Genomic DNA, 16178 nt, shown 5'->3' on the forward strand with positions numbered 1-16178 from the left:
TTTTTTTTTTTACAAGTTGTTTTACGTCGCACCGACACAGATAGGTCTTACGGCGACGATGGGAGAGGAAAGGGCTAGGAATGGGAGGGAAGCGACCGTGGCCTTAATTAATTTGCCTGGTGTGAAAATGGGAAATCACGGAAAACCATTTTCAGGGCTGCCGACAGTGGGGTTCGAACCTACTATCTCCCGAAAACTAGATATTGGCCGCACTTAAGCGACTGCAGCTATCAAGCTCGGTGCCGTAATATTTAACTTTCTTGATTTTGTTATAGCTTTCAAAAAAACAAATTTTACTCACGACTGCATAACAAAACTTTTTTTTTTCCAATTGCATATATGCATACGGTAACCCGATTTCAGTTTCTGGAAACTTCACCTTTTGTTTGCAAAATGCACAGCGGTTACCGTTTGTCTGTCCAAGATGAGCCTTATTTTTCCTCAATCGGTATGGAACTCTCGTCCTCGTACTTTCTTCCCACTGCGCGATTAATGTGCAACTTTTCTTTAGCCATTAACAACCTACAATGAGAACTCACACTGGACATATAAAACGTGATATTGCTTAATGCCACATAAATAACGTGATATGTACACTGCATGCTTCTCGGTTTCTTGGGAGAACCGGAACTGCAATGGAGTGCTGCAGACTCAGAGTGCAATTGAGTTGCGCCTTTACACAGTAAATATAACGCAGTGTTGGGCAGCGGTAAACACCTCGATCCCCTAAGGTAGGCCAACGGTTGCGGGCGGAGGAGCCTCCCTAGGACTGGGTGATGGTCCCCCAGCAGAAGAAATGCCACTGAAATCCAGTGTTCTGACCCAGCAGCAAAGCAGGCAGAGGAAGAATCTCTTATTTCCCAATGGCTGTGGAGGTGGAAGAGGCATACCAGATGGATTGGCTGTAAAGGCGCAACTCAATTGCACTCTTGAGTCTGCAGCACTCCATTGCAGTTCTGGTGCTGGAAACTGCATGTGCCACAGTGAATGGCTCCAGGACCATAGCGTGTGGGTAACTCCTCGGCTAGTTGCGATCCACCTTAAACTCATGCCTATGGCATTCTCCTCTGCTGTTCCTCTAAAACCTCAACAGCGATGAGATGAGGATGCCGGAAGCAAGTTTGGGTAAAACAGAAGCTTCTAGTCTGGACCTGCACATCGGCGGCAGATGTGTGGTGTTACTTGTGATTAAATTAACGTGTTATTATTTCAAAGATGTGTGGTGGTCGCCTTCCTGAGACCCTGCGTCTACTCAAGGATCTGGTCTTGCATCTGTGACTGGGCAGGCCTATTTAAGTCCACCGCTACCCACCGTGAATGGGGAAAGCCCTAAAAAATGTGGGCTAAACATAGGTAGTCACTTTCAAAATCTGCATGGGAAACCGCACTGTGTTACCCCAACTTGCGGTCGAAATCTTGAAAGAAAGAAATCTATGTTCATCACTATTGGTGCATGGAATGTCAGAATCTTGATAGTCAACGATAAGACCAGAAAGAAGAATAGCTCTTATCAGCCATGAGCTAAAGAGACTCAACACTGATGTCATCACCCTGAGTGAAACCAGATTCGCAGGAGAAGAAAAAAATCGAGGCTTCATCAGGCTAAACCTCTTCTGGAAAGGAGTAAGATGAACGTCTCATCCATGGTGTGGATTTTGCAGTAAAGACCAAATTGGTGAATGATCGACTCACTCCCATTGCAGTAAATGAAAGACTCGTGAACCTCCGCATACCTCTTGCAGGAGGCAGATTCATTACTCTCATCTCCTCATAAGCGCCCACTTTTTTTTTTTTTTTTTTTTTGCTATTTGCTTTACGTCTTTTGGCGACGATGGGATAGGCCTAGGAATTGGAAGGAAGCGGCCGTGTCCTTAATTAAGGTACAGCCCCAGCATTTGCCTGGTGTGAAAATGGGAAACCATGGAAAACCATCTTCAGGGCTGCCGACAGTGGGGCTCGAACCCACTCTCTCCCGATTACTGGGTGCCCACTCTTAAGGATGAGGAGGATTCTAAGAACTGCTTCTACCACCAACGCCAGAGGGGGAAGCACAACCTCTTATGGGGAAAAGTTATGGGTAAACATGGAATTACAGTGTTAATGGTCTAATACTTCTTGGCCTGTGTGCTGAGCATGAGCTCTTTATCACCAATACCCAATTCCAACTGCCAAAACGCCACATGGATGCACGCACACTCTAAACATTGGCATATGTCATCACCCGACAGTGCGACAAGAATGATGTCCTAATTACGAAAATAGCCCGGAATATTGATGACTGCTGGACAGATCATAAACTTCCTATTAGTTCTGTTCTAGAACTAACAGTCCACTGAACACAAAGGATGTAGAATGTGAACGGACCACACTTCAAAATATCATTACAGAGTCTGCACAACTTCATTGGCTATGAGAAAAGGAAGAGACAAGACTGGTTTGACAGTAACAATGAAGAAATTTTGTACCTCATCAAGGCTAAACAGAATGCTTATCTATCCGTTTCTCAAGATCCATCTTCCAAAGAGAAGAAAATGTATTTTCAAGAACTAAGACAGAAGTGTCAGTCTGAAATCAGGGAAATAAAGAACAACTGGTGGCAGCAAAAAGCCAAGGAACTTAAAAAAATTCTGACATCAGGGACTTACGCAGGACTGCAAGAGATGTATGGTCCTGTCCGCTAATCATCAGGAACTCTGAAGGCTGTTGATAATACCACCATTCTTAGACAGCCAGGACATCTTGAAACGTTTGAAAGAGCACTTCAGCTCACTCTTGAACCGTAGTTCTGCTGCCGCTGAAGATTTTCTTTAACATGTTCAACATACTTCGCAACCCTGGATGGACACTCCTCCATCCTTCCAAGAGTTCATCAAAGCTCTCACCAGAATTAAAAACAGGGAATGTTCCAGGATCAGACAACATTCCTCTTTAACTCATTCAAAGTGAAGGCTCACCTCTATAAACCAGGCTTTTCCACCCGATTCTTCTAATCTGGGGACCCATATATTTTCCTGTTGCCATGAAAAACTCCAGAATAGTTACAATCTTCAAGAAAGGTGATCGCAGTATCTGTGGAAACTACCATGTATATCCCTGCTCTCCATAGCTGGAAAAATACTTGCTTGAATCTTACTGAATTGATTTCAGATTGTTTTTGAGAGGTTAATACCTGAATCTCAGTGTGGGTTTCGTGCCTCTCTTAGTACAATTCACATGATGATCTGTGCAAGACAACTCTGACGAGAAGTTCAGAGAACAAATGACACCTCTATTCTAAGTGTTCTATGACCTTGCAGAGGCCTTTGATATGGTTCCTCGTAACACTATGTGGATAGTTTTGAGGCGCTTTGGCTGCCCAGAGCATTTTGTTGGTCTGATCCAAGCTCTCCATGATGGTATGGTTGGTCAGGTACTGAATCAGGAAATTCTTCTGAAATATGATTCTATCACAAATGGACTCGCACAAGGATGTGTACTTGCACCTACACTTTTCACCCTGTACCTGGCAGCTATGCTTCATGAGACGCCTACAAACAACACAGGTGTGATTAAATATGTACGACGGGGTAAGGCTTTCCAACCAGGCCAGACTTCTCGCCAAAAAATGAACCTATTCCACCCGGGTCACAGAATTGCAATATGCGGATGATAATGCTTCTCCAGCCCACACACCAGAAAAGCTTCAACAATCTGTCATCTGCTTCAAAAGAGCTTATGAACGTTTTGGCCTGACTGTCAACATTCAGAAGACCAAAGTGCTTACTCAGCCTGCTCCTGGAACCCCCCCCACCACATTTTGATATCACCATATCTGGCACAACTCTGGAAAGGGTGGAGCACTTCTCGTACCTGGGGAGTATTCTCTCAACACACTGAACCTCTGAGAAGGACGTGGAAAACAGAATACAGGCTGCCCATGTGGCCCTTGGATGTCTCTCACATCGTGTATTCTAGAACAAAGATCTAAGTATCCACACAAAAATGATTGTATATCATGCTGTTATTTGCACATTACGGGTGTGAAACCTGGACCCTATATCGCCGGGACATCAAGAAACTGGAACGTTTTCATAAACAAAAACTTAGATCAGTTATGAACATCAAATGGGATGACTATATAACTAATATAGCAAAGCTAAACAGTATCAAAGCCACCATCGTTGGTCATCGGCTTAGATGGGCAGGCCATATACATCGTATGAGTGACAGCAGACTCCCTCAGCAAAGTCCGACTCGGCTGAACGGTCAGCGTACTGGCCTTCGGTTCAGAGGGTCCCGGGTTAGATTCCCGGCCGGGTCAGGGATTTTAACCTTAATTGGTTAATTCCAATGGCACGGGGGCTGGGTGTATGTGTTGTCTTAATTTCATCCTCATCACAACGCGCAGGTCGCCTACGGGAGTCAAATAGAAAGACCTGCACCTGGCAAGCCAAATCCGTCCTGGGATATCCCGGCACTAAAAGTCACACGACATTTCCCTCAGCAAATCCTGTATGGTGAACTCAACACTGGCAAGAGGACTTGTGGTGCTCCTCTGAAGCGATATGAAGACCAACTTAAGCAGACCATGAGAAGCGCAGATATAAACCCAAATACTGTACTTGGCATACTCTCTCATAGGATCAACCTCACTGGCGTGCTACCATCTCAGCTGCAACTGAACAGTTTGAGCAGGAACGTCTAAGACAGGAAGAGGAAAATCGCCAGAGAAAGAAGCTACATCAAATACTGCCACGCCCTCCCCCCCCCCCCCCACCTTACATAGGATGAAACATGTGACCGCACGTTTTACGCAATAATTGGTCTAAGCCATCAGCGCCACCATCATGTGAACTAAGGATTATGGGACTGCAGGCGAGAAACGAAAACTCTGATAAGAGTACTGGCACCACCGTCGACAGTAAATATGTCACTAACAGTTGCAGTACCACTTGGAAAACTTAACAAAAGAACCTCAGTTGGCAAGAATCACCGCCGACGCATACCTGCCAACTTTTAGAACCCAAAAATAGGAAGATTTTTTTAATTCTTAGATTTCATCACGCATATTTCACCACAGTCAACGTGAAAATAGCTCAGGATAAAAGGCATACATACCTTCAGTTACAATGCGAATTGATCATTAAATTTAAAATCTTAAACTAAGAAAACATAAAAATGGTTACAAGAAAATGTACCTAATCACTCTCATTTATGACACTTACATACGAATAATAATATTTATGTCACACCGACACACACAACAAAATCCATAATACCATATTTTCTCGCGTAAGTAACGCACTTTTTTGACGAAAAATACAGGCGAAAACTGCGGATGCGTAAATTATTCACGGAATTCAGATCTTTACAAATTATTTATAATTCATTTACGTTTAAAAGATACATCAAATATAATATAAAGACAATTGGTTCAACTCATTTGCGAGTATCTTCATACAGCGTAAAATTCCGGCGTGAGATTTTTTCTGAAAAGTCAAATAGGGTACATCAGGTAAGTTAGACACGTGGGTTTCAAGTACCGACACTAGAAAATATTCTTCTCATTACGAGCTGAAAATACGACCTGAATGGCATACCGAAAAAAAAAAAGAAAACTATCCAACACGAGAAGGGCCGGGCATCGAAGAAGGGACCCTGCTACATTACCCCAAACTGTTCGTATCTAATCTTGTACGAGTGACGTGTCCATCCATCCTTTCTGTTGAATACGAACGTGGATCACTCGCGGAAATTTTGCTTTAGGCATTGTTTTTCGTTTTAGAACAATGTAAAGTGTAACCTTTCTGCCATGAGCAAGCATTGCAGTACATCGTTGTTTTTGGCTTTCGATAGCGCGTACGATAACACTATGTTCCTTTCTAATCGATTCTTCGACTTTGTGGCGTACGGAAACTGGCGTCTGACGTGCGGTTCCTATAAAGGGAGATCAAATATTCCTTCATTTCACGCTTCTCAATCACAAAGCGATGACAATGGTTGAAATCATTCATCATTTTTTGGCATAATGTTGTTCTTCGTTGAAGAGAGAGTTCATTTCTCTTCAGAAAATTAATCAAGCCTCGGCTAACCTTCAAATCCGAGACACTGATTCCATGTGCCGCGGCTATTTCTCACTCTTTAAAATACAACATTTCGTGAGAAACGGCTTATCCAACATTGCCCAACAAAATCATATATTTAAGCAGATAATCCTCTACTTGCAGAAACTTGCCGCTTTTTGGTCCGCGAAATGATTTGGGAGACTTGTTGGCCGCTTGAAGTGCACTTCTGTTACCGCGGTAGCGTACGTTTCATTTGGACACTGAATACTTGCTGCCCGCTGCCCTATTCCCGTATGTTTCGACGTAAATGATCACCGCGAGTTTGTATGATGCAGTATTACTGGAATACTGTGTACTGACAAACAATTTTGAGATCACAGAAGGTCCCGTACCCGAAACACTCGTAAAACTAGCGCAGTGGGATTTCCTGACGGCTAATAACAGCAAGTTGCCGTGTGTGTGGAATGCCTGCTTCGCGATAGGAAGCCTACTACTTGAGTTATTTGGCATCTTTATTTCGAAACGCATCCGGAGCTGAGTGATGGATGTTCGAAGTTGTGGGTGCGTCAAATACGTGAACATTTCTTTTTCTCCACTTTGGACCCAAAATTATTGGGATGCGTAAATTACGCAAGGGCGTTAATTACGCGAAAAATACGGTAGTTTCCCTTAGACGGTAAAATGAACGGAAATTTATAGGTATCTCTGAACACTTGGAGATAACGTTTGTTATATTTTTTGGCCATAACGAGAAAAGAAAATGCCAGAAACTGTCACCGACAAGAACCCCCTTAAAAACATTAAAATTATGCACTTAAATACGCGAAACTACCACATGCAAAACAATTCAATATGTCCCATACATTAACAAACGACTTTGACAGAGAGGGGGAAAAACACGTGGCCTACCACTCCGACGAAACTGTGCACAGAAAAGATGTCAACAGCGCGCGAACAGCACAATAAACTCGTTTTTTCGTCCCGATTAACTGAGTCGCTAGCGCGCGCTAGCCTCTTGCTTGCAGGACGATTGTCGCCCCGAATCCCCAGCTGCATAAAGCGCGCACGCTGTTGTGGTGTGCGGGAAACACGATACACGGAGGCGACGGACGAAACACTCACGAAATAAAGCAACAAATAAATACGCTTGAAAATAAGGTTTCGTAAATTACACAAGTACGTAAGAATTTATCCTTTATCGAAGGGGAAGAGTATTGGCGGTACTAGAAGTTATATTAGTCAAAAATCGGAAGAAGTAAAAATAAATCGGAAAATCGGAAGACGAGTTAAAAACCGGAAAGTTTCCGGGTAAATCGGAAGGGTTGGCAGGTATGCCGACGGAACAGATGTTTATTGACAAGCCTTGGGATATGACATTGGCGCATGCGAAGCGGTCATGCTTAACACTCTCAAGCCTTACCGTGCATCCACGCGACTTCTCGTGAGACGATCGTAGTACTTACCGCTGCATATATTGCCAGAATGCGTATCCTTTATAATTATGTCAATAGAAACCTCGGTAGAAACGAACAGCCTACTCGTTTGCTGACATGTATTTACGGGATGGAGAAGACCTATGGTTGACTATTCGCATATGGGACACAAATAGCATTCAGTTCCGTCTACCTTTAAGCCTACGATTGCTGCCCACCAAACAATGCGGCGACAATGCTCTCGAGTTCTCTCAACATTTTTCATGAGAAACAGGTGCTTGGCTAGTCTCGAGATCCCATCTCAGATTGCCCATCACTATCGTGTGGGGATTATTTCTATATAGGGTCCATATGGTAATTATGCTTCTCTGCTTGCTGGTTTCATTTTTGGGTAATTTTCACATCCCACAATCCTTCTGACTTTTTTTTTTACAAGTTGCTTTACGTCACGCTGACAGATAGGTCTTAATGATGGGATAGAAAAGGGCTAGGTGTGGGAAGGAAGCGGCCGTGGCCTCAATTAAGGTACAGCATCGACATTTGCCTGGTGTTTAAAGATAAAAATTTCATTGTTCCGTATTGAAATTATTGATGTTAAAAATTAAATAACTGGAGGTTCAACCTATTCAATACTCAAAAGAAAGAAACGTAGCAATCACATTTCTATTTAAATGGGCACAAGGTGTGCCACGTAGTCACCGGGAGCTGGCGGCTTTCATCTACAGATCTGTTCGTCTGCGAATTCAAGCCTTTTTGATCTTCGCAAGTTGATTGTTAATGTTGTGACTTTGTGCAGAACAGAATGTGATGTCGTGTCTTTGTGCCTAACAGTGAAAAACTGACCTCCAACATTCTTAAACATTTTACATGTTTTTTATGGCTGATGATGACCTAGACTAAGGTCGAAACCGGTCCCATTTAAATAGAAATGTGATTGCTACGTTTCTTTCTTTTGAGTATTGAATAGGTTGAACCTCCAGTTATTTAATTTTTAACATTTGCCTGGTGTGAAAATGAGAAATCGCAGAAAACCACCGTCAGGGCCGCCGACAGTGGGATTCGAACCCACTATCTCCCGAACACTGAATAAAGGCCGCACTTAAGCGACTGCAGCTATTAAGCTCAGTCTTCTGATGTATTCTGGATACATTTTCATAGGTCAACCTCACCCTTTCTTCCCTAAAGTTTGCCTTTTAAAATATTAGTGATGGCACGTCCAAATTTAATTTTCCTATTTTCCATTTCTTTTAACAATCCTCTGTACTCCTTTACTTAATTCTCAATTTGCCTTTCTTTCAGACCAGCTTATTCTTCTCACTTTGTGTCATATCTACATTTCTGCTGCTTCAAGGCTGCTCTTCTCGTTTCCTTATGTCCAACTTCCACTTCCATAAAGCAATGTGCACAAGACTTGGCAAAAATAAAAATTCCCAATTTCTATGTTAATGTACTTACTGCTCAAAATCTTCTTTGACATAAATGCCTGCTTTAAGACTGTTCTTCTCTTCACTTCCATCCTGCATGTTGTCTTCAGTAATCGAATTATTCTTACATATAACCCCACAGGGAGTACATTTCTTGGAAAGTGGGGAAAAAATTAGAAAATTAACAACTGTTGAATCTCATTTAAATCTATGATAAATTCATATATTTTCATTAGAATAAATTAAATTCTATTACCTACACTTTCGCACTTCTAAATTCCTTTATCATCTTGTGATATTCACAATAAATCAAGTTCTACTTTGCAAATTCTAAAAGGCAGTTCATATTACAAATTGTGCTAATTAAATTTAAGTTATTTTATTAAACAATTTAAGGAAACATTGTGAACAATGACTTGCTAGGCAAGTTGCTGTTCTCCACTGTTGCCCTCAACTTACCATCTCCTACACAACTTTCCTACTTCAGCATTTAAGCTACCTGCTGAAGTTTGTAAATGTATATCTTATAGTTAAAATGGTTTTGGTAAAAATAAGTGACAGCCCAAAAAGTAGCTATATTTAATAAATAATCCTAAATATTAATGCTCTTAATATAAAATGTATAGTGCCATTGCAGATGAAAGGTTAACTTTATATCATGAAACTGCTAAAGGAAGGTAGGATAATGTACAATATTAACAACACAGATTATTTTTAATTCATACAGTTTTTTTTTTTTTTTGAGAATATGGGAAGCAATGAACATAATAGTGCCAAATATGATGATTCATTATTGTAAAAAATATTTTTTTACAAGATGCCTTTTTTTCTGTACAGGTTTTAAATTATTATAATAGGACCACTGATTACCTCTTTAAAGTACCAGACATTTGTTCTCTGACGCATTCCTTTGTTTAACAGAAACAAAGCTATCAACAAAGTTTATCACGACTGAAGTAGTCCGGTAGAAATGTGAATGTTTTACTTTCTATAATGTTACTTCAAAAAGCAAGCTCTATCATTTGTTTGGTGTTGATTTCTTTTCTCACTCTACTGCTCTGCTACATAACGTGTTTCACAATTAGCAAACTAATGATGAGAAAACACCAAAGCAAGATTGGCAATTGGGGCTCGCAAGTCATCATGCAAAGCTACCACGGGAGTTATATTTTCAAAAATCGTAATTACCCTCATATGGTAGAGAATCGAAAACATTACTGTTCTTTATATGTATCAAGAGGCTATAAATGCATAGTCCTTGAACTGATAAGTTTTTTACATTATGCTGTTGAATTCGTCAACTCAACACAGCTGAGACCAAATTTAAATTGGTGAAATATCCGTTTCTCATGAAGAACGTCCCTCAATGGATGGCAATCAGTCCAGATTCTAGAAGCTTCTGTATCTTGGCAGCAATATCTGGATTCTTTAAGTGGCTGAAACACAAAACACAAGGCAAGATATAGAAACTAGGCAATGTTTAGGGAACACACAACCGAATAAAGGAAAAAGATAATTTTTTCATTATAGAACAATGCATTTAATATCCACAGTTCATGCAAGTCTTAGGTCACCTAAATTTTTAATTCTTTGGCTACCCACAATGTTTAACTACAAATGAGGAGCATCGTTTCAAATCATATTAAGTGCACAGATTATAATTTTACAGGAAGTTAAAAAAAAAGTTTTACTTTCTAACCAAGTAAGACATGTAAAAATTCTAAACGGCAAAATCTAGGTATTGAGGTTATGTTCCCGAATCAGTCATGATTCAAATCGTTTCCCAATACAGGAAGGCGTCATTCTAATTATAAAAATTTACTTGGTACGTTTTGAACCAATTTACTGAAAAAAATAAGTTTTGATACCTTTTATTCACATAATACGATTTGAACCATTCATTTGATTCCACAGATTTTTAGTGACTTTGTTAGCTACGGCGCATCATGTACAGTAAATTAAGTAATTATTAACACATTGTTAATGCTATATGGATGTTTACAGTCTTGCAAGTAATCCTTCTTCCTCATGCAAACAGTCACAGTCGTCATCATGAGTCAGCCTACCAGTATCTGACGTTGAACCGATGTTTAGTGCTGAAACAAAATTGTGAACTGTCAAACTTCTTCCAGTTGTCTCCAAATCTGGCTCTCAGCAAGTTCTCGTCATCCAGTTTTTTAGCGTCAGGTAATGCTCTCGGTTTATCGATTACGGGAGGTTCATGTACGGTACGACGGTTCCATCTTTACTGTAACGTGGGAAAGACCACTTTTCTTCAGAATCACCCCTTTCATTTCTTTAATCCCGTCCAATTTCTTAAAATGCTTGGCAAGGATCTTGTAGTCCCTTATAACCCATTCTTTTCCTAGATGTTTCACAGTCCCCACAGACTGATAGATCTCTCGGTATTCCTCGGGAGTAACTATGTCAGAGCACTTACGAAGAAACTTTTCTACAACACCAAAAAACCTGTCTGCAGGTAAAAAGGAATGTCGTCTGACAGGAAAGATGACAACAATCATGGAATTCTTAGAGGGTGCTTTGGTTTGTAGCCAGTAAACTAAAGCATGGATAATATGCATGTTCTTGTTTTGGCCTCCACATCCGTCTGCGAACAGCCTGATACAGGTGATCGATTTATCGAAATATACCTCGTCTAAAAATGAAGTAACGGTTTATGACACCTCGTTTGGCCCTCTTCCAGCCTCAGTCTCATTCCATACATAAATTTTGGATTCTGAATACTGACATCGCTAATACACAGTGTGTAAAAAGGTATCTGGCGCGAATAGAACACTTCCCCAATTGATAATTTAGGACGTGGTTGTGCCTGTTGCAAATCAAAGCAAAAGGACATTGTGTCAGCAGGTGGTTCCCTAATAAGTTTGTGAAAAGCCTATGAGCGAATTTTATCTGCTCCCACATCAGCTAGTAAACGGTTCTTTTTATCACTATCTTTTTCAAATTTAATCTGAAAGAGCATTCAAGCGCAGTAACTACGAGCATCCGTGGATGGTGTCCCAAACCCAATGTTGAACTGTGTACGGAAAATATTCTGGAAGAACCACGTTTTCACTTTCAGGTCTGCGGAAATGCTCTTCTATAGGTAAGTGGCCCTCCATGGTGATGGAAAGTGAACGGGCATGCAAACAATACCACACTGTCAAGTACGATATAAAAATAGCAGGAAGAGCCAACAAAAGAGTGGGATAAATGCAGGGTGGGAAACATTATCATGAACATAATACGATTTGTTCCGAATCATGTTTTTCTGCACTCAATTTCTATGGGAAAGAATACGAAATGACCCGATCTAACTCAACAGCATTAAAGAGCATATTCTAATTGGCGGGAAACCGCATCAAAACATATTCTGACCTCGACTGCATTTAATACGTTTTGAAACGATGCTCCTCAAATATCAATTTCCAAAAAAAGTTTAGAACAAATAAAGTCACTTCTTTAGTTGTTATTACAATATCAAACTGGCAATAGGGAACATGCATGATCCGGGGTTTTAATTAAAAATATGCTAATCTGATACAAAATTGCATGCAGAATTCAAAAATGTGATCAGAATGTACAAATAATAACTCCAAACATGATAAAAATCTACGAAAATGTCACGTCACGCAAGTACGCGATCTCATTGGCCTGACGTCATCGTACAGGTTGACTGAATTAGCAGACGAAATAACACGCAGTGTGCTGTGAGAAGCAGGATACACTTCGCGTATTTCTACTTTACGTTGGTGTCTAGTATGGTTAAATTCGAGGTCTATACATTGGATAATAATCTGAGTGGTATATTTTAGACTTAAAATGAATCCTGTGCAGACAGTGAGGCAGAAAACTTATAAATGGTGTAGAGTTCCGATGTGCAATAGCACATCGCATACCATCCCAAACAAATTGTTTATAAACGTTCCAAAGACGCTAAAACTAGGGAGAAATGGATTTTGGCGAGCTGGAGAAATGCTGGTGATATATCGGAAAAGTCTACAGTTTATTTTTTTGAAAATTTTAACGTAAGATGAATTTGTTTGAATTTTCAAATCACTTTTCCATGTCAGCTGTTCTAGTGGTAAAACTTTAAATTTTAATGTATGATGCTTTATTTAAATGCTTCAATTACATCTTGGAATATGAAAGTAATAAACGGTGCATTAAATAATGCTGATTATTAAAGTATTCTCCAAACCTAACCTATGTTTTGGGTGATCCATGTCAAGATAATAAATCAAAGGGGTTATGAACCATTTTGACAGCTCTAATTCTACCAATATATCTTGGCATGGGACAGTTGTGTATGTCTTTATTGAAGAGCTTAATTGGTAAAGAAATTTAGGCTATATCTAAATACCCTATAATGTAGCAAAGAATAGGCGTGTACATCATGAAAGGAAACGACGTGAATTTAACAAATGTATAACTCTACACAAAACCAATGCTTGTCTGTTGGAGTCTTATAAGTTAACAATGCTCAATTATAATAATTATCATAATATTAATGAAATAAATAACATAATTGCACACAGGTGAAAATAGTGATGTAGGTGTTTAAAATATAATCCAACTTAGCCTAAGTTTTAGGTTATACAAGCCAAGTCAATAAACCGAAGGGTAAAAATACCGCGCGAGTTGGCCGTGCGGTTAGGAGCGCGCAGCTGTGAGCTCGTATCCGGGAGATAGTGGGTTTTGAACCCCACTGCCGGCAGCCCTGAAGATGGTTTTCTGTGGTTTCCCATTTTCACACCAGGCAAATGTTGAGGCTGTACCTAAGGCCACGGCCGCTTTGTTCCCATTCCTAGGCCTTTCCTGTCCCATCGTCGCCATTATGTGACGGTGTGACGTAAAGCAAACAGAAAAAAAAATTAAAGTCACAGCACCCAAAGACATTCCTGTATTGAACGACTAAAATGTCACCAGGACACTTTTCTTTCCTGATATGCTCAGCTTGTTAAAAGCCAAATGTAATTAATGTTATTGGCTTCACGCCCCGCTAGCTACTTCTACGATTTTCGGAGACGCCGATGTGCAGGAATTTAGTCCGGCAGGAGTTATTTTACGTGCCAGTAAATCTACCGACACGAGGCTGACGTATTTGAGCACCTTCAACTACCACCGGACTGAACCAGGATCGAACCTGCCAAGTTGGGGTCAGAAGGCCAGCACCTCAACAGTCTGAACCACTCAGCCCGACTTGTGAAAACTAGATGAAGTCATATTTACCTTTATCATGTTTAACTTTTTCCCTCCACAAAGATATTTAATTCTCTTTCATGGGCCCCGGAAGTGAGTAGGCCAGTTGTCCCAACCATAAATATATATTTTTTTGGGAATGATAGATTATAGCCCTATAGTACTATGATCTTTCTTTCTTTTCTTCTTTCTTTCTTTCTTAATCAGTTTATCCTTCAGGGTTGGTTTTCTCTCGGACTCAGCGAGGGATTTCACCTCTACCACTTCAAGGGCAGTGTCCTGGAACGTGAGACTTTGAGTATGGTGATGCAGCTGGTGAGGAGGGCCATTACCTCGCCCAGGAGGCCTCACCTGTTATGCTCAACAGGGGCCTTGTTGGAGGATGGGAGGATCGGAAGGGATAGACAAGGAAGAGGGAAGGAAACGGCCGTGGCCTTAGGTGCCTGGAGGAGAAGTAGGAAAATACGAAAAACCACTTCGAGGATGGCTGTGGTGGGATTCGAAACCCTTCTACTCAGTTGACCTCCCGAGGCTGAGTAGACCCCGTTCCAGCCCTCGTACTATTTGTTTTCAACTTTCATGGCAGAGCCGGGAATCGAAACCGGGCCTCCGGGAATGGCACACATTAACCACTACACCACAGAAGCGGACTAGTACTATAATGCTACCTATATGTTTATGTTAGTGCTGAAACCCGATTTCTTACTTTACTAATGCTGAAAGCCCGAAAATGTAATGTTATTCTTTAATAGGGGAATCAGTCTAGAAGGAAATGTTGAAAGTGATGTGATATCTATCCAGGTTCAGTTGTTATCCTAATACTATGGGTTACAGTACATTGCACGTATATAAAAGATGCCACTTACAAACTTGCTTTTTATCCGCGAAATTCTGCGGCCACAAAAGTCACTATTTTTCAAGAATGATGACATCTACACAAGATAGATTGTCTGACTGTGCTGTTTCGAACATTTCTTCTGTCATTCTGAAGTTATTCGCGATCATGAATAATAAACAATCGGCTTTAGCAACGGCTGATGCACAACGGCTGGTAGAGCTCCATGCGATACGGGATCGTGACGTCACAGCGCGCCGCTTACGTCAGAGGCCGTTTCACTCGCCTTGCGGAAAGGCACTATTAAATATTTTTTTAATGGTAGAAAACAAGGCAACATACCACAATGTAATACGTTTACGTACTATTTCATTGGTGTACTTTTCAAAAAAAATATTTTTGAAAATGATGCATGTTCCCAATTTAATAAATGGATTAACCAGGCAACACATAACTACTGGAATATTAATATGAATTTTAATGACTTTCCCAACATTAAAAATATATTTTGCAATGAAACAGCATACTTGAAATATGATCTAATTTTGCCATACTATCTGAATACCAGCGAGAAAAAGAGTTAGAATGAAGTTAGGGAAGAAAAAAAAAAAAAAAAAAAAACAACAACCATTTCTGTAGAGAACCGCATTCTAAGTACACTTCTATTTTTAACGGGACTAAGTTCAGGCAGCGCATTCACCTTTAACCCATTCACTGTTGCTCATTTAAATCTTCTGCTGGTGCTAGGATGTTGCCCAATAGGCCTTGTGATTTCACTCTGCATATTTAATTGGAAAACAATTCATATCTTCCGTCATTTATACAATATTTTTATGAAAAACCTACGGTGATTGTGGATTTGTCCTCTACATACCAGTACTTAGAAAGTTAGACTTATTGAGTCAATATTTGAGGTAAACTGACATAGCAAATGTCATGGGACAGCCACCTAATAGCGTGTGGGGCCTCCTCTGGCCCTGCGAACTGCAGTGAGACGCCATGGAAGTGAGTTGACAAGTCCCTGGTAGTCCTCTGGACGCAGCTGACACCAAATCGTTTGCAGAGCGGCTGCCAATGCTGGTCTGTGGTCGGGCGCACATTGGGACGCAGGCAAAGCAGCTAAAGCAGCTCAGAGCAGATTTTTGTAATCCACACAAATCATTGCACCATCGCAAGTTGACAGACAGGGCAGGTCAGAGCAGATCAGTTCTGCACCTACTTCCGCCTACCACGCGCAGTC

At 40.8% G+C, this 16178-nt stretch overlaps 1 protein-coding gene across 2 annotated transcripts in view; it reads right to left on the minus strand.

The window, feature by feature from the left end:
• Nucleotides 1–9097: 9097 nt before the first annotated feature.
• Nucleotides 9098–16178, minus strand: part of Stip1 (Stress-induced phosphoprotein 1) — a 74169-nt gene continuing 67088 nt past the window's right edge. For both annotated transcript variants that reach the window (XM_067153901.2, XM_067153902.2), the window contains exon 11: nt 9098–10337. In XM_067153901.2, coding sequence (XP_067010002.2) covers nt 10265–10337 — 73 coding nt within the window. In that variant the 3' untranslated portion in view covers nt 9098–10264. The remainder of the gene's footprint in view (nt 10338–16178) is intronic.

This window comes from Anabrus simplex, chromosome 9, assembly GCF_040414725.1.
Source record: "Anabrus simplex isolate iqAnaSimp1 chromosome 9, ASM4041472v1, whole genome shotgun sequence".
Classification (NCBI taxonomy): Eukaryota; Metazoa; Arthropoda; class Insecta; order Orthoptera; family Tettigoniidae; genus Anabrus; species Anabrus simplex.